At 35.4% G+C, this 20,154-nt stretch overlaps 1 protein-coding gene across 1 annotated transcript in view; it reads right to left on the bottom strand.

Annotated features, from left to right (window-relative positions):
- Positions 1-20,154, bottom strand: part of LOC101898923 (relaxin receptor 2) — a 77,348-nt gene that overhangs the window by 32,047 nt on the left and 25,147 nt on the right. Inside the window, exons 4-7 of the mRNA XM_059123318.1 lie at positions 19,933-20,012; positions 19,580-19,867; positions 19,296-19,367; positions 16,196-16,267 (exon numbers count right to left, since the gene is read on the bottom strand). Of these exons, the coding sequence (XP_058979301.1) occupies positions 16,196-16,267; positions 19,296-19,367; positions 19,580-19,867; positions 19,933-20,012 (512 nt within the window). The remainder of the gene's footprint in view (positions 1-16,195; positions 16,268-19,295; positions 19,368-19,579; positions 19,868-19,932; positions 20,013-20,154) is intronic.

Genomic DNA, 20,154 nt, shown 5'->3' with positions numbered 1-20,154 from the left:
ATTGTTATATGTGTAATTTGAAGACAGTCGGTCATTTACATCACATTTTATAAGATTTATAATTATTCAAAATGTTGAATGATTGATTATTTTTTTTATTATAAATGAAAAATATATAATATAAGTATATATGTCAATCAATTTTTTATAAAAATTTCTAATGTTTATTATATTATATTTTTTTTTAAATAAAGGCTTTAATATTTAATTTTCTGTTGAAATATTTTATTTTTAGAAAAAAAAAAATTGAAGACAATTTTCAAAAAAAAAAAAAAAAAAAATGGAAGACTTTTGTGGATTTTTGTTGTTTGTTTGATAATACCTTAAACAAATATTTAAAAAAATAAAATATTAATAGATACACATTTTTATTGAAAAATACTAAGTGGAAGAACAATTAAGTAAAGAAATAAGAGATTTGTTAAAAAAACAGAAAATTTCAAAAATTAAAAAAAAAATAATTCCAAAAATTATAAAAAATACAAAAATAGCAAAAAACTAAAAAAATAAACATTTTTAAATAAAAAAAGTTAAGTATTTAATTTCTATTAAAAAAAATTGGAAAAATAAAAAAAAAAAAATAAAAAATTAGGATAAGTTAAAAAAAGATCAAAATTTGGAAAATAAAAACAAAGCTTTATAAAAAGTATCATTAAATGTTAACAGAATAAAAATACAAAATTTGGTGATATAAAAATAATTGATAAAAAGTAAATGTTTTTAGAGTTTAGAAATAAAAAAGTAAAATAATAATAATAATAAATTAAAAAAGCAAATAAAATCTATGAAATACAAATTAAAAACAAGTAAGCAAAGGCTATAGTCGTGCGGGGCCGACCATATGATACCCTACAACACTACAATATGTTCGAAGTCCCTTTATATGCAAATCCATTTTGGAAGATTTCATTTTTGAAATAATGCCAAAGAGCGCTGTTCGGAGGTTACCCTTAGGTTTTTGACCCGGAGAATTTGGCCAATATTTACGCACTCCGTAGTATTGTGAAGTATTCAAAATAATTGCACACGAAAGTTGTGGTCCATTTTACAGGTAAATATAATCAAATGGTCATTCAAAATGCTAGACTTCTTCTCTGTCCTCAACTCTCTTCCGATTCGAAAATCCGTGTCGATTAGTTTTCAATTTTGGCCTACAGAACCGACAACAAAATTAGAAAAAATTAAAATTTTGTAGCCATTTAAACCTCTAAATGCACATCCTCAGAACAATAGGCTTCAATTCTGACCCTACCCCTACCCCCATGTCAAATTTCGTGAGGATCGGACGATAAATTGTGACATGCATATAATACCCTCAAAACGTAATGTTGAAGGGTGTAAAAATTCAGAAAATTTACAACTAAAAATTGTAAGTCAAATCAAAAAAATCGCATGCAATAAAAAATATGACAAAAATAAAAAAAAAATGGAACAAAAAATATTCACTTTTTTATTGGTATATTTTTCCGCGATTTTCTGCTTTTCTGGCAAAAGACCATTCCGAATTGATGGAAATTTTGAAAATCGGCCCAGCGGTTCTTGATTTATAAACAGAATAAATAAGATCAATTCTTTTACATATATATTGTACCTATTTTGCTATGTATCCGATTTCTTGGCTATTAGCATCACTGCAATGATCAGAAGTGATCTTTTAATGTATTTGTGATTTGGCTGGGGTTGAAAATATTCGCGGTTTAGTGGAAATTTTCTTTTTTTCTTAGAAAAAAGTTGGGGTCTATTTTACCCGCTAATTATTGGTAGGTTTCTGCCCACTCCTAAACTCTAACTCCATATAAATTTTCGCGTCGATTGGTTCATAATTGTGACCTATAGAGCAACTGCAAAATCAGGAATTTTTTCTGTTTTTGGTCCATTTCAACTCCTTAATATCGTGCGATCATCTTCAAAACCAATAGGGTTCTATTCTGACCATAACCCCACCTCCATTTTCAATTTCGTGAGGATCGGTTCATAATTGCGACCTGCAGCTTGATTACAAATTACATGGACAGACGGACGGACGGACATACATAGCTAGATCGACTCATCTCGGCGAGATAGGAAGATCCATATATACTTTCCTATGTGGGAAACCAATATTTCGAGGTGTTACATAATTTTTGGCCCAATCAAACTTATAATACCCCCAACACATAGTGTTGTAGTGTATAAAAAAAAGAAAAACAGGTATTGTGTTGTTGGAAATATTGAGAGGCACCATGTCTTAATGGAGTCGGACATTAATTTCGCGATTTATGAGCTTCATGGATATTCAGAATTTTGATCCTTTGCTAGGGAGGTACCAGAAGGGATTGGCAGATATATATCATCTTCACAGCAGATCCTGCGTCAGCAAAAATATTTCAATGTCTGAAATTTGAAAGGAGTTGAATGCTTAATTCGCTTTCGTTGATGGCTTTGTTTTTCAAAATCTTAAACCCTATGTGGGGGAGGTACCAGAAGAAATGGTCCGATCTCTACCATCTTTATAACTGATCTTGTGTTGGTGGAAACATTGAGACGTACCATGTCTGAATGAAATCGAATGATAATTTTTTCGTTTTATAAGCTTCACGGATATTCAAAATGTTGACCTTTTTGGTGGAGGTACCAGAAAGAGCGGATCGATATATCTCATTTTCACAGCAGATCTCGTGTTAGTAGAAATAATGGAATGTGTGAAATATGAAGCGTACCGGATACCTCTTTCGGATTTTATGATAGTTTTGGTTATTTAAAACATTGACCCTTTGTGGGGGAGGTACCAGAAGAAATGGTCCGATCTATACCGTCATTATAAAAGATCTTGTGCTGATGGAAATATTGAGAGGCACCAAGTCTTAATGGATTCGGACGTTAATTTCGCGATTTATGAGCTTTATGGATATTCAGAATTTTGACCCTTTGTGAGGGAGGGTACTAGATGGAGTGGACCGATAAATTCAATCTTCATGGCAGATCTTGTGCTAGTAGAAAAAATTCGATATGTGAAATATGAAGCGAACCGGGTGCCTATTTCGGATTTTATGATCGTTTTAGTTTTTCAAAGCTTTGGCCCTTTGGGGGGGGAGGTACCTGGTGTTGATTGAAATATTGAGATTTGACAAGTCTGAATGGAATCGCATGTTATTTTGGCGTTTTATTAGCTTCAGGGATATTAAAAATTTTGACCCTTTGTGGGGGAGGTACCAGAAGGAATGGTCCGATCTCTACAATCTTTATAACAGATCTTCAATTGATAGAAATATTGAGCTGTGCCAAGCCTGAATGGAATCGGATATTAATTTGGCGTATTATGAGCTTCATGGATATTCACAATTTTAAACCTTTGTGGGGAGGTACCAGAAGGAGTGGACCGATATATTTCATCCTCACACCAGATCTTGGGTTGAACACTTAAATCAAATTTTATATACTTATTTAAAATTTTGATCGTTTGTGGGGGAGGTACCAGAAGGAGTGTGCCGATTTTGTCCATGTTCTCACCTGACGTAGCACGAATGCAAATATTAGGATTCGCAAAGTTGGAGCAAAATCGGATTATCCTTTCTCCTCCTGTGCAGTAAAATAATTTTTTTTTTTAAATTTCGACATTTTGTGTGAGAGGTACCAGAAGAAGTGGGCCGATATATCCCATCTTCACAACAGATCTTGGGTTAATAAAAATATTGGGATGTGTGAAATATGAAGAGAAGCGGATGTTTATTTAGGATTTTATTATAGTTTTAGTTATTCAAAATTGAAGTGGACCGATGTACTCCATCTTCACACCAGACCCTGGGTTAATAAAAATATTGTGATGTGTGTAATTTGAAAGCAATCGGACACTTACATCGTATTTTATAGGGGTTAAAATTTTTTTTAATGTTGACTCTTTGTGGGGTTGGTACTGGATGGCGTGGACCGATATTGTCCATTTTCGCACCCAACGTAGCACTAATGCAAATATTAGAATTCGCAAAGTTGGAGTAAAATCAGATAATTCTTTATCTTCCTGTGCAGTAAAATATTTTTTTTATTTTAAATTTCGACATTTTGTGTGAGAGGTACCAGAAGGAGTGAACCGATATTGCCCATCTCCGAAGTCGATCTAAGTTTGACAATAATATTACGATGTACCAAGTTTGGATCAAATCGGGTACTCTCTTCAAGAGCTATCGTGCCCATTAGCCAGACAGACGGACGGACATCGCTAGATCGACTCTAAATATTTTGAAAAGGATTTGGTCCAAAGAGATTTAGGGTCTAAAATCGTTATTCCGATGAGGCACGTTTTGGCCGTATCAAATGATATATACCCTCTGTAGCCACGTGGCTGAGGGTATAAAAAACTTTTTCCCCTCCATTTATAAGAGCGGGCTCTCTCTCTCTCTCTCTCTCTCTTAGTAAGCACTAATAAAGGAAGTTGTAAAGCAACGACATTTCTAAACCAGTAAAGAAAGTCTTAAAGCCGGACGGGGCCGACTTTATGATACCCTACACCACTTTACTAATTTACTAGAGCTCCGCATAACAATTAAAAGTTTTTATGGGAGAATTCAATCATACACGCCATGATTATAGTTATAATTTAAAGTTCAAAGAACTAAATATGCCGAAGCATTTGTATCTTATAAATTCGGACTTGTATTGCCCATTTGGTGCACAATTAATTTGAAATCGGATAAAAATATATATAGGAGCTATATCCAAATCGGAACCGATCTCGATAAAATTTGGCAAAGATATTTCTGAGCTGTATTTGATATATTTCTCTGAATGTCGTTGTTACGGAGTGCATATTACGGCTGTGGGTAACCAATATGACAAATCAGATGAACAGTATATATGGGAGCTATAGCTATATCTGAACCGATCTTCACCAAATTTGACATACTAGCTTCTAGACTCGAAAGTGCCAAATTTCATCCAATTTGGGCAAATATTAGACGTTTGGTGCACAATAAAAGGTAAATCGGACGAAGTTATATATGGGAGCTATATCCAAATCTGAACCGATCTCGATAAACTTTAGCAAATGTGTTTCTGAGCTGTATTTGATATATTTCCCCAAATATTGTTGTTACAGAGTGCATATTACGGCTGCGGAGGACAAAAATAACAAATCGGATGAACAATATATATGGGAGCTATAGCTATATCTGAGCCGATTTCGATCAAATTTGGCATACTTATTTTCAGGTCCAATTTGATCGTACGTGTAAAATTCCATACTATTCGGACTGATATTACACGTTTGGTGCACAATAAAAGGCAAATCGGACGAAGATATATATGGGAGCTATATATAAATTTTTACCGATTATCTCCAATTTCAATAGGGTTCGTCCTTGGGCCAAAAAATGATCTGTGCAAAATTTCATCTGGATAGGGCAATTAATGCGAACTGTACTTTGTTTACAAAAATACATGGACAGACGGACGGACGGACATGCATAAATCGACTCAGAATGTGATTCTATGCAGATCATCAAAAGGAACTATGGTCTATCTCGTTTCCTTTTGCCTGTTACAAACAAATGCACAAAGACATTATACCCAGACCACCTTGTGGTGTGGGGTATAAAAATAAAGGTAATTATTTAAAATTTGTTGAGAATGTATATTTCTAACCTGAACCCATTGTAGAATTAAGAAGTTAAAGTTTTTCAAAATTGTTAATTTGACAACATCTCATTGTCAAAATGTATATTTATAAATCCATTGTACTTGCACAAATCAGAGAAGGGAACCTGTTTTCTAGGCAGTGAAATTGAACAAAAAAGCGGATATGGATAAGCTTCAAATTTTAAATGACTTCTACCTTCTTAATTTTACCATGGTAAAAATCATAATCAGAATTCTTGTTTTCTGCAGAAATGGTAATATTTAGCATATTTGCTATAGGTCCATAGATCAATGTAGGTAAATTTTACATACCCTACAGAGGCACTTCCTGTTTCCCGGAAGTTTTAAAGTTTTAGTCTCATTTTCTAACCAATTCAGCTAAATCAGTGGCTAGCTTAATTTCCCTCCTTTATAAAGAAAGGCTCCGATTTTGTAAAATGTTTCAAAGAAAGGAAAATTATTCGGTAACTCTCAAAAAAAAAAAAAAAAAAAAAAACAATGTCTATGTCTATGTCAATCTGTGTCAATAAGTTAAAGATGTTAACTTTTTGCAAATATTTGTGGTTTCACTTTGATTATCATAAATTATGGCAATTCTATTACGTACAGAGAAATTTGTTATTTTGCCATGTCATACGTTATCGGTGGCGGTCTGCCTGCCTAATTCCAATATTTTTGAACTTTGTTTGTTTGGCCTTTGATACAAATTCCCAGATTTGCTGGAACCCACCACCCAACAAAACATTATATAAATCAACACAAAATAAACCGATTGAGACGAATTTATGTTTATTTTGTATCCATGTGTGTTCGTGTGAGTGCATGTGTGTGCGTTTTTTTTATTTGTTGCTATTCTTGTCGTTTGTGTGGCCATCAATTGTTGCCGCAACCGAAATTGTTTGACGGCTTGGGAAAAAAGATAAAATAAATTTGCTTGCACGAAATAAATTCAAGATGAAATTGTATTTCATATTCATATAAGGGGCGATAAAAAAAATATTTTGAGTTTTTTCTTCTTCTTCTTCTCGGTTTTAATAAAAGATCTGGGATGTTGGGTGCAAGGAAGAGGATATATGGATGTGTAGTGTTTGGCTTTAATGTAAATGAGAAAATTTATTTAAATAGAAAATATTACTTCTTCAATTGACACATGGCACGTGTCAATTGCTACTTTAATCTAAATTTATTGCCTCTTCATGGTGTGGCTAAATGAAATATTACATTTTGTGAAAGGATTTGTCAATTTGAATACAAAACTAGGGAACGGCACTTCCTTGCAATATGTTAAATGAATATTTAGATTTGTTGCTTCATTTGGAAAATGGGTAAATAGCTTAGATTTCATTATTGGAAAGGAAGGCTGTAGTAGATTGCGATGAATGTGGGAATTTTTGTGAAAAGAAATGCTGGATTTAAATACATTTAAATGGTGGATTTACAGGATCCTTTATTAGTGCTGACGGAGACTTAACAATGGTTTGCAAAGAAGTTGATTTTTTTTTTGCAGAGAGAAAGAATGAGAGGGAGAGCTGGACCATACAATTTCTAGTAGAAACGAGTAAGGAAAGGTCAAAACTGGGCGGGGCTGACTATATGATACCCTACACCACTATGCGTATTGAGTAGAGCTCCCGTAACAAAAAAGTATATATATGCGGAATTTATGTAAAGTACCAATTCTGAACCTTTAGAGTAGCCACAATTTGGGAACTCTCTCGATTTTCAAACAATTTGACGGAGGTTTTCGGATCTCTAGTACCAAACAACATTGTTGTATAGTCTAACTTCGAATTATTTAAAAAAATATATTTATATACAAGGTGGTGCAAAAGTGATCCTTCTATCCGAAAATGTTATAAATTTTACGATTGGCCCCTAAGGTCTCAATCACAGCCAAAGAAACATCGGAATATCTGTCAAGTACATATGCATGTAAAAGGTGGCGAACAAGTAAACTTTGAATGTTTTTTTGGCTGTAATTAAGACCTTCTGCCAAAAAATTATGGCATTTTCGGAGGATTACTTTTGCACCACCTTAAAAATCTAAAAATCTATATTCAATTTGGGCTGATATAACGTATATGGCGAACAATAATCGTAAAGTCGTATGAAGATGCATATCGAAGGTATATAAAAATCTGAACCGATCTCGATAAAACTTGGCAGAGGTATTTTCGAACTGGAAATGTCATTTTTGTGAAGTGCATATTACGCATGTTAGGTACTTAAAACCCCAAATCGGATTAAAGATATACAAGGTGAGATAAAAAAAAAAAACTGCAACAAAGTCAAACGTCATAATTTTTACATTTTTTTTAATTTTATTGAATGAAAGCAAAAAATGTTGGGAATAGCATCAAATTTTAGAATAAGTTTAGATTTGTTTCGATTGGTCACCTTTGGTACGAATTATGGCCTTCAAACGGCGAAGGAAACCGTTACAAGCTGCCCGAATGTTGTTCTGCGGTATTTTGGCCCATTCCTGGCGAAGCGCTTTCTTGAGGAATTTTTGAGTGCCAACCTTGCTTTCCAAAATACTCCAGATACAATAGTCCAACGGATTGGTATTCGAAGATTTTGGTGGCCATCGTTCGCTGGAAATGATGTAAGGAACCTCATTTTGTCCCAATTCTGAGTCCTGTTGGAATGTCCAAGGTCTCAGTTAAAAAAAAAAAAAAAACAAATTCGGCAGTTCACCACATTCGGCTCTTTAGCTCTTTTGAGTCAATTTTCTTTCTGTTGCGGTGTAAGTTCTTCCTCTTTTTGGAATTTCAATGGCTTTACCCCGAGCTCATTTTTTAATATTCTCCGAATGGTATATTGCGATATATTCAGCTCACGTGCCATTTTTCGGCCACTGCGACGCGGGTTTCAATCAAGTCGCTTCTTTACTTGCCGAACCATTTCTGCTGATGTTTCAGTTTTCTTCCTTCCACTTCCTTGACGTCGGTCGAGCTACGGTACTAGTATCACGGTAACGAACGATGGCACGAGACACAAAAGATTTATTTACATTTAAATGCTGGTGTGCTCTAACGATAACCACTTGTGGTTTTCCAGCCAAATATAAAGAAATCAAACTATCACGCTTGAGTTCCATCACGAATAACTTTTTTTTCTGGAAAATTCTCACCAAAATTCTATTGTACGCTTGTAAATAATATAATGAGCTGTCACTATATTAATTTGAACGGCTGTCGGACGAGTGGCTTAGAAATGACAGCAGTCTGAAGTTGGTTGCAGTTTTCTCATCTCACCCTGTATACATACACAAACATATGTATTCTTGTCAGCATAAAATTATATGTCGATTAAGCGATGTCCGTCTGTGAAAATCACTCTAGCTTCTGTATGTGACACCTATAGATTACAGATTTTGTGCAATTTTAGCCAACTTAGATTTCTATATCGTTTCTCTTGTAATGAATAATAAGATACATTTCACAATATTATAATTGTGATCACTATTTTTCTTAATATTCGTTTGCATTTAATTTGATTTTTTGGCGCAAATATAAGAACGCACGAAATTATCGATTATTTAAGTAATGTATTCTCACTTTACCCACTGGGCAGTTTACAAATCTCTTTCTCTCTGTTGTGTGATTTTTGCTACTCTTGCTCTTTCCACATATGGGCTAGTGACAACGGCAAGGTAGATCTAACAGGTAACCGCATCGGCGAATTGCTACAACCAAGGTAGATCTAACAAGTAACCGCATCGGCGAATTGCTACAACAAAGCAACTTTTGTGGTCCCCTCAAATGTCAAAATTGGCATCTAAGGCGAAAAACATAGATTCGCCATGACATTTAAAGGTTGCGGCAAATTTGTTTCAACCAATCAGAAACGAGGTGTTTGTTTACATTTTATTTTGTGTGCCTCTCGTCGTAAACGAACGTCGCAATAAAAGTTTTTATTGTAAAACAAATAAGAGTAAAATAAGTATTAATTGTAGTATTGCGATATTTTTTAAGCCAAGAAACTTATAATGACTATATTTTACTGGTTTAAACCGAAAGTTTTCGGGAACTGCAAATGACAAGAGTCGAATTCTTGCACTACTTCCCGTGATGTGCTTTGGGAATCTTAGATGTTGAGGCTAACTTAATTCTTAAAGCTGCACTCCATTCTAACCTCCTTCCTTCATGTTCTTTTAATTTTTTACTGTTTTCACTCTTAATTTACTCTTAAATTATTTGAAATATTATAAAAAGGTACTTTAAGGGAAGACAACATAAACAAATTTGTTGTTGAATTCATTTAGGGCGAATTCTTCATTACAACAATTTGTTTTGACAATTAATGGTGCCGTCAGCTGGGCTGATGCGATTACCTAGTACATCTACCTTGGACAACGGTATTGCTAACCAACACCGGGTTTCACACAATTAGCATAACAACTGAAAGAGAATGTCAAAGGGAAGAAGAATAACAAGCAACAGTATTTATGTGGGGTATGTTCAGTGCCGTTTCTCTCTTAAGCATATTATATCTCTGTGATCTTCTGAAAAAAATTTAATTTAATTAATCAAATTTTTTAATTATTAGTAACACAATCTTGTTCTTAAGAACTTCCCATTGCAAAAATTTAAAGTGTCTTCCTTTCAAATAGTTATAACATTTTATATTTTCTTTACACGCCAATTGAGCAGCTTGCGAATTTAATGATGCACACAAAGTCTTGCAACAGGATTACACTTATTTATGTGTATACATGCATGTATGAGCAAAAAGAATCAAACAATCAGTTCATAGCCAAGCATAATGCACCAAACTATTTTAGTCTGGACATGTGATCCGCCATAAAATCCAACCAAGACTACAACATATCATGACTCTGATAAGTATTTCAATAGGGGGACAAGAAGACATACACCCAAGGAACAATGCTCAGAACACCAAGCTGTAAAAATGTAAAGGAATTCAATAACACATACACACACATCCTTATAAATGCATGTTAGCATCGTAAAATGCATTTATGTAAGTGCAGCCGAACATGATAACATATCAGACAACAAACGAAGATACATAAACATGGATCCACAATGTGTCTAGGTCCTGCGGAATGAACAAGTTTTGAGGGGAAAAGAGTTTGCAACAACAAAAGCAGTAAAAATCTCAGAATTATTATTGTTCGTCTTTTGATGAAGAAAAGACAAACGAATTTTATTCGGACAAATGGCAAAAGCACATTAAACCAAGACCAAGAAAGAAAAAAGACTGATTGTCAAGATTTCCTTTGACGACCGGTCTTATGTGTGCCAATGTAATTTTCTCTTGTTAAGTCCTTTTGTCTCTGTGTGTGTGTATGTGTATGTGTGAAATATGACTTAAGTTTATTTGTTTACTATCCATCATCAATAAGTCGCCTGGTTACATGAAAATATTTTTGATAATACAATGATTTAATGGATGATTTGATTGAGCGAGTTTTTTTTTTATTATTTCAGAAGAAAATTGGGAAATCCAAAAGGAAAAAACAAGTAAAAAAGCAGTAAGCTCGGCCGGACCAAACTTGAATACCCTTCATCATTTGGAATAAATTTGGAAATTTTCAAAAAAAAAAAAAAAAAAAAATTACATCCTTTAAAAATTCTGTTAAAATCTTAAAAATACCAAAAATAGCCATTATATTGGGGTCTATACGAAGACGGGGACCTGTATAGGCATCTTCTGTCATATGCCATTAAAATATTCAAATACGAAACTTAAAAAAAGAAAATCCGATGAATAATGTAGCTAAAATCATCAAAATATCGAATATAGGGAAGTACTGATATATGAGGCCTATACATAGACCACGACCGGCACAGAAAAATTTCAGTCATAGACTGTAGTTCCCTTTACGAACTCTAATTACGAAATGTGAAAAACTCCGGTGAAAAAAATGTTGCTAAAATCATGAAAATACCGAATATTGGGAGGTACCGTAGTACGAAGACGTGGGCCTGCATACGCAAATTTTGTCATATTCTGTAGTACCCATTACGAACTCTAAATACGACATATGACACAACTCCGGTGAAAAATGTCGCTAAAATCATCAAAATACCGAATACCTGCATACGCAATTTTTTGTCATAGGCTGTAGTACCCATTACGAACTCTAAATACGAAATTTGAAACAACTCCGGCGAATAATGTCACTAAAATCGCCAAAATATCGAATATCGGGGAGTACCGTAGTATGGAGGCTATACGAAATCGTGGGCCTACATACACAATTTTTTGTCATAGGCTGTAGTACCCATTACGAATTCTAAATACGAAATATGAAACAACTCCGGCGAATAATGTCACTAAAATCGCCAAAATATCGAATATCGGGGGGTACCGTCGTATGTGGGCTATACGATATTGTGGACCTATATAGACATTTCTCTTTCAGGGGGTAAATAGCTTGGAAAGAAACTTCTAGTAAGAGTTGTAGACAATTCCACTGAAAAATGTAGCTAAAATCATAAAAATACCAAAAGTAGGGAGGTACCTTTATTCGGGGGATATACGATATCGTTGACCTATATAGACAAAACCAGGTGGTAAAGTACTCAGAAGGAATCCCTTGTGTGGATTTTCAGATAATTTCATTGGAAAATGTGGCTAAAATCTTCAAAATATCGAATATCGGGGGTACCGTTGTACGGGGGCTATACGATATCGTAGACTTATATAGACATTTATCTTTCAGAGGGTAAATAGCTTGGAAAGAAACTTTTAGTATGGAGTTGTAGACAATTCCATTGAAAAATGTGGCTAAAATCATCAAAATACCGAATATGTGGGGGGTACCGTTGTATGGGGGCTATACGAAATCGTGGACTTATATTAACAATTCTCTTCCAGAGGGTAATGTGCTCAGAAAGAACTCCTTGTGTAAATTTTCTGACAATTTTATTGAAAAATGTGGCTAAAATCATCAAAATACCGAATATCGGAGGGTACCGTTGTATGGGGGCTATACGATATCGTGGACCTATGTGAGCAATTATCTTTCAGAGGGTAAAATACTCAAAAGGAACTCTTCGTGTTTATTTTTCAGACAATTTTATTAAAAAATGTGGCTAAAATCATCAAAATACCGAATATCGGAGGGTACCTTTGTATGGGGGCTATACCATATCGTGGACCTATATAAACAATTCTCTTTCAGAGGGTAAAGTACTCAGAATGAACTCCTTGTGTGAATTTTCAGAAAAGTCCATTGGAAAATGTGGCTAAAATCATGAAAATACCGAATATCGGGGGGTACCGTTGTATGGGGGATATACGATATCTTGGACCGATATAGCCCATCTTCGAGCCTGAGCAGCCTGCAGATAAAAGACTGATCTGTGCAAAATTTTAGCTTTCTTTCTTTAATGGTTTTGACTGTAGCGTTAGTACAACAGATGGACGGTCGGACAGGGCTAAATCGTCTTGGAATTTTACGCTGATCAAGAATATATATACCTTGTTATGTCTAAAATGATTATTTCGATGAGTCACAAACGGAATGACGATCTTAATATATCCTCAATACTATGCATGGAGGCTAACTGCCGTAGGACTAGTTGGTTTTCGTCAAGCGACGAAAGTCATAAAAGTCCTGCCCTCAACTTTCACCTAATATGAAATTCCTAACACACACACACACATATCGAAAAGTTTCCAGTCATGACTTAATTTATTGTCCCTCTACTATCTATCGTCCATGGGCGTAAAAGTTCAAATGTGACAACAAACAATAATAACACCAGCACTTTGGCCGGACACATCCACTCTGGCGGTGTCTGCTTTCATCGTAATGACCATTAATCTTGACTTTGGCTATTTTATCTCTAAATCAGGGCAAAATTGAAAATAAATCAAGTCCAAAAAAACAGAGAGAGAGAGAAACAAAAAATAAATTTAATTTCGTAATTTTCTCAATATCAGCCAAACAGATGTCAAAATAAATTTCTGGACCCAAAAGTGGCCAATGTCTGTCTGTCTGTCTGCCTGTCTAATAAAAAGAAATCTATGAGCCTAAATTATGATTTCTTTTTATTGTCGACACTTAATATTCATTACAGAGTCAAGTACTTGGTAATGTTCGAAGTAAATTGTCTCTCACTCTCTCTCTCTCTCTTTCTCTTTTCGCCGCCTAACAAGGCCATCTAACAATAAATAAAACAATTGACATTTTCTAAGTGGTCCAGAGGACAGTTTGTTCAATTTTATGGAGAAAAATGTCCATCAGACAATATGTTTTAATTAAAAATTTTATGAAGTTAATATTTTATTGGACGCAATTGATAATTCACTCAGTTGAAAGTGAGTTATTACAGGGGATGTTTAAGAGATGAGTGGCAGAGAGAGAGAGGGAGAGAGTTTTGTATAGTAGACAAAGGGAGAAGGTATAAAGTTATAAAAATAAGTAATTTATCGATTAGGAGAGTCACTAAACTATTAAAAAAGCAGTAAGTTCGGCCGAGCTGAAACTCGAATACTCTCCACCATTTGGAAAGAATTTGGAAATTTTCAAAAATATAAAATTCGTTAAAAATTCAATTAAAATGTTAAAAATACCAAATATAGCCCTTATATTGGGGTCTATACGAAGACGTAAAAAAAATCCTGTACATAATGTAGCAACAATGGTCAAAATACCGAATATCGGGAGGTACTGTTATATAGGGCCTATACGAAGACTTGTACCTACATCGACAATTTTCTGGCATACACTGTAGTTTCCCATTACGAACTCTAAATACGAAATTTTGAACAACTCCCGTAATTAATGTCGCTAAAATCATCAAAATAACGAATATTGGGAGGTACCGTAGTATGAAGGCTATGCGAAGAAGTGGGCCTGCATACGCAATTTTTTATCATAGCCTGTAGTACGCATTACGAATTCTAAATACGAAATTTGAAACAACTCCAGTGAATAATGTCGAATATCGGGGGGTACCGTTGTATGTGGGCTATACGATATTGTGGACCTATATAGACACTTCTCTTGAAGGGGTAAAGTGCTTGGAAAGAACTTCTAGTATGGATTTTTAGACCATTCCATTGAAAAATATAGCCAAAAGCATCAAAATATAGAGAGGTACCGTTATATGGGGGATATACCATATCGTGGACCTATATAGACAATTATTTTTAGGTGGTAAAGTAGTCACGAATAACTCCTTTTGTAGATTTTCGGACAATTCCATTAACAAATATGATTAAAATCATCAAAATACCGAATATCGAGGGTACCGTTACAAGGGGGCTATACGATATCGTGGACCGTTGCAAACGGAATGACGAACTTAATATACCCTCCATACCATACTTGTTTCTAGGAAAAATGCAGTCAGCCATTGTTCGCTCTAAATGAAGCGAGGAACCTCATTTTGTCACCATTCTTGGGTGGCGCGTGCTGAGTGCGATGGTGCTGAGTCCTGTTGGAATGTCCAAGGTCTGCGGCCAAAATGTTTGCGTGCCCAAGGCTTTAATACACCCTCCAGAATATTTTCGCTATAATATTCGGCATTTATTCTGATGCCACGGTCGATTAATACGAGCGGAGAGCGACCATCGGTTGTTATGGCGGCCCACACCATCAGCATGGCCGGCGCTTGAGTTCTGGTGGCCAACCGAAGGTGCACATTTTCAGCTGACCTTTTTGGCAAGAAAACACGATCATTTTCTTTGTTTACAAACTGCTGGGCAACGAGTGTTTTCTCATCGAAGAGGAGAAAACAAAATTCGGCAGTTCACCACTTTCGGCCAAGCGAAGCAACTCTTTACTAATTTTGAGTCTATTTTCTTTCTGTGGCGGTGTAAGTTCTTGCACTTTTTGGAACTTCAGTGGCTTTACCCCGAGCTCATTTTTAATATTTGCCGATTTGGAATATGTCCAGCTCACGAGCCACGAGCCATTTTTCGGCCACTGCGATGCGGGTTTCGATCAAGTCGCTTCTTTTAATAACTTTTTTCTGGAAAATTCTGACCAAAATGCTTTTGTTCGCTTGTAAACAATATTATGAGCTGTCACTGAAATAATTGTAACAGGTGTCGGACGAGTGGCTTAGAAATGACAGCAGTCTGAAATTGGTTGCAGTTTTTTCATCACACCCTGTATATGGGAGTTATACCTATATCTGAACCTATTTTCACTGAATGTGATGTACTTTCTTCTAGACTGAGTTTGGTCGGATGTGCCAAAATGCAGATCATTTGGACGGATATTTGCCATTTGGTGTAAAATTAACCCGAAATCGGTTGAAGATATCTATGGGAGCTATATCTAAATTCTAACCAATTCTCACAAATTTCAAAAGGGGTTGTCCTTGGGCCAATCAAATATTTTTTGGAAAAGTTCATCTCAATCCGATAATAAATGCGACCTGCATTTTGTTAAAAAAAAAAAAAATACATGGACAGTCGGACGGACATGCATAAATCGACTCAGAATGTTATTCTATGCTAATCATCAAAAGGAACTATCTCGTTTCCTTTTGCCTGTTACAAACAAATGCACAAATAGATAATACCCTAACCAACATGTGGTGTAGGATATAAACAGTTTAAAGAGACAACGAGAGAGAGAGATACTCATACTTACATATCACGTATGTTTTTTAGACCCCAAAATGCCTTTGGATGGATGTGCTCTATCACATTTCCATTTAAATCCCTGAAAAGAGAGAAAAGTAATTAAATTAAATGAAATGTCCAAGAATATCTAAAAAAGCAAATATTTGTTACAATTAATAAAAATTGCATTTTATTATTTTGTATCAATTTCTTTTCTATTTTTAAATTTGCAATTCATTAACTAATACCCGGCAAAAAAACAACTAGACGTTATAAAATTATTGACATTTTACAGATTGTCTTTTTTTTGTCTTCTGACACTGACACTCTTGTCTTGTGTTGAAACACTAATAAAATGACGATATTTTATGTAAATTGCAAAACATAAATTATTCTCCTCTCCCTTGGCGGAGAGTGAGAGCCAGAATGTGGCGAAAAGTACAGCAACAAAATACCCTATGTTGTGATGGCATTTTATTAAAAAAAAAGTAAATAAATTGGTTCATTATTTGTCGTTCCATCTTTTTTTTTGAGAGAGAGAGAGTGTGTGTGTGTGTTTGTGTGAAACAATGACGGTCGATATGTTGCCACAATTTATTGAATTTAAGAGAACAAATTATCTTCTCTGGCATTGAATTTGTACTCCACGTTTTGTCTATAAATATGAAAATAATGAGCTCTACTCCTCGGAGATGAGAAGCCACTTTAACGTATCATTGACTTAAAATGTCATAAATTATATTCCTTATGTTCGAATAAGAAAATATGTTTACGTATTTTTTTATATTGAATGTGGATAGTAAGATGATCAATAGTCTGAAGCGCTGAAATATGTGTCGGCGGGGACGATTTTTTAAAGCTTTAAGTAGCTAAATGGTAGTCGGTTGACAAAGTTTGGTTAATTTTGATAACGAAAATCATTTGGGCGCCATTTGACCATTTCATTTGTCAAAATTCCTTTTGTGATTATTTAAATTCAGAATGAGTGTAACAAGTAGATTATATTTTGAGCTTGGACATTCTGCCCTAGGTACTTTTCAGAGGACATCAATGCCAACTTATTAAATTCGAATAATATGTATGCTATTTTCAACTTACACCCTGGGTTATATTGCTAGAGAGGGTAAAGTGTGCCTCAGAAAAATAACGGTTTTAGACCCTAGTCTCTTTGGACCAAATCCGAATAATCTTAACAAAAGTCAAAATATATTTGGCTGAGGGTATACAGGGTTAGATGAAAAAACTGCAACCAATTTCAGACTGCTGGCATTTCTAAGCCTCGTCGTCCGGCAGCTTTTAAAATTATTCCGGCGACAGCTCATTATATTGTTTACAAGCGTACAAAAGCATTTTCGTGAGAACTTGCCAGAAAAAAAGTTATTCGTGATGGAATTCAAGCGTGATAGAGATGTGATTTCTTTATATTTGGCTGGAAAACCACAAGTGGCTATCGTTAGGGCACTCCAGCATTTAACTGTGAAAAAATCTTTTGTGGCTCGTACCATTGCTCGTTACCGTGATGCTGGTAACATACCTTCACGTGAAGTAAGTCGACGGAAGAAAACAGCAACGTCAGCAAAAATGGTTCGAAAAGTAAAGAAGCGAGTTAATCGAAACCCGTGTCGCAGTGGCCGAAAAATGGCTCTTGGATCGTGAGCTGAAAATATCCCAATATTCCATTCGGCAAATATTGAAAAATGAGCTCCGGGTAAAGCAATTGAAAATCCAAAAAGTTCAGGAACTTACACCGTAGCAGAAAGAAACTAGACTCAAAAGAGCTAAAGAGTTGCTTCGCTTGATCGGAAGTGATGAACTGCTGAATTTGGGTTTCTCTCTCCTCCAGATGAGAAAACATTCGTTGTCCAGCAGATTGTAAACAGACAAAATGATCGTGTTTACTTTCCAAAAAGGTCAGCTGAAAATTTGGACCTTCGGTTGCCCACCATAACTCAAGCGCCGGCCATGGTGGAGATATGGGCCATCATAACAGCAGATGGACGCTCTCTGCTCGTATTAATCGACCGTGGCATCAGAATAAATGCCGAATATTATAGCGAAAATATTCTGGAGGGTGTATTTGAAGGCCATAATTCGTGCCAAAGGTGACCAATTCGAACAAATCTAAACTTATTCTAAAATTTGATGCTATTTTCGATTTTTTTTCCTTCATTCAAAAAGAAAGAAGGTCTTCTGGCTATAGAAGGGCTTCAGTATGTCGTCCAGCTGTAGAAGAGCTTTAGAAGGTCTTCTAGCTGCAGAAGAGCTTCAGAAGGTCTTCTGGCTATAGAAGAGCTTCAGAAGGTCTTCCGGCTATAGAAGAGCTTCAGAAGGTCTTCTGACTGTAGAAGAGCTTCAGAAGGTCTTCTGGCTGTAGAAGAGCTTCAGAATGTCTTCTGGCTGTAGAAGAGCCTCAGAAGGTTTTCTGGCTATAGAAGAGCTTCAGAAGGTCTTCTGGCTATAGAAGAGCTTCAGAAGGTCTTCCAGCTCTGAAAGAGCTTCAGAAGGTCTTCTGGCTATAGAAGAGCTTCAGAAGGTCTTCTGGCTGCAGAAGAGCTTCAGAAGGTTTTCTGGCTATAGAAGAGCTTCAGAAGGTCTTCTGGCTATAGAAGAGCTTCAGAAGGTCTTCTGGCTATAGAATAGCTTCAGAAGGTCTTCTGGCTATAGAATAGCTTCAGAAGGTCTTCTGGCTATAGAATAGCTTCAGAAGGTCTTCTAGCTATAGAAAAGCTTCAGAAGGTCTTCAGGCTATAGAAGAGCTGTAGACGGTCTTCTGGCTATAGAAGAGCTTCAGAAGGTCTTCTGGCTATAGAAGAGCTTCAGAAGGTCTTCTGGCTATAGAAGAGCTTCAGAAGGTCTTCTGGCTATAGAAGAGCTTCAGAAGGTCTTCTGGCTATAGAAGAGCTTCAGAAGGTCTTCTGGCTATAGAACAGCTTCAGAAGGTCTTCTGGCTATAGAAGAGCTTCAGAAGGTATTCTAGCTACAGGGAGCGACATTTCCAACGAAAATGTATAAACAAACTTACATACTTTCTCCTCTCTTCCTTCTTCCTTCTCTCTTTTTCTTACTCTCTCTCTATCTCTCTCTTTACCACTACTAATGCGGGAAAGATTTAGCATTTCAATACTTACAACAAATGCAAATTATCCAGTTGAGTAAAAGTTCTTTCGCCAATGTATGCAATTTTATTGAAATCCAGAAGACTTTCAAGGCAGTCAGACATCCCCAGTCAGCAGCCATTCAGTTATCATTTGGATGACATTATTGTTTTATGATAATTTCACAAAAATAGAAATATGAGAGAAAGAATGAATAAAAAATATGAAAAATATTTAAGAACCAATGCAACAGAAGACGTAACATTTCCAGTGAAATATGGAAAATAAATGGAAATGGAAATTCTTTTTTCGCTTACAATTCATAGAGTAACGGCATCCTTGGAAATATTTCACCATCCAATGTCAACAGGTTATCGCTGAGGGCCAACCATTCGAGGGTTTGTAGATTTGTCGACAACTCCCGGCTAGGTAACTTCCTCAGGCGGTTGGAACTTAAAAATAACCACAGAACAGAGGTAAGACCATAAAATGCACCATCCGCTATTGAACTTATGCTATTATAACGTATATCAAGTCTCTCCAGATTGGTGAGATTTTCGAAAACGCCCACCGGTATCAGTTGTATATTATTGTACTTTAGTTTTCTATTAAAAACATTTTGAATACAATTTTGAAAAATTAAAACAAATGGTTTTCGGTTTCTACTTACAATATTTGTAAATTTGTATTGGATGCAAATGCCCCCCTGTGTAGGGTTATATTATTATGAACTATTATTAGGGTTTCGACCTGGAAATGAAAAAAAACAAGGATTTGATAAGTTTTTACTATTATGATAAGATCTAACCTATAGAAGAGCTTCTGAAAGGTCTCCTGACCTTTAAAGAGCTTTTGAAGGTCTTCTAGCTATAGAAGAGCTTCAGAAAGGCCT

Source organism: Musca domestica, unplaced genomic scaffold (assembly GCF_030504385.1).
Source record: "Musca domestica strain aabys unplaced genomic scaffold, Musca_domestica.polishedcontigs.V.1.1 24, whole genome shotgun sequence".
Lineage (NCBI taxonomy): Eukaryota > Metazoa > Arthropoda > Insecta > Diptera > Muscidae > Musca > Musca domestica.
The sequence above is the reverse complement of the archived record's forward strand: the minus strand, read 5'-3'. Positions and strand labels throughout refer to the sequence as shown.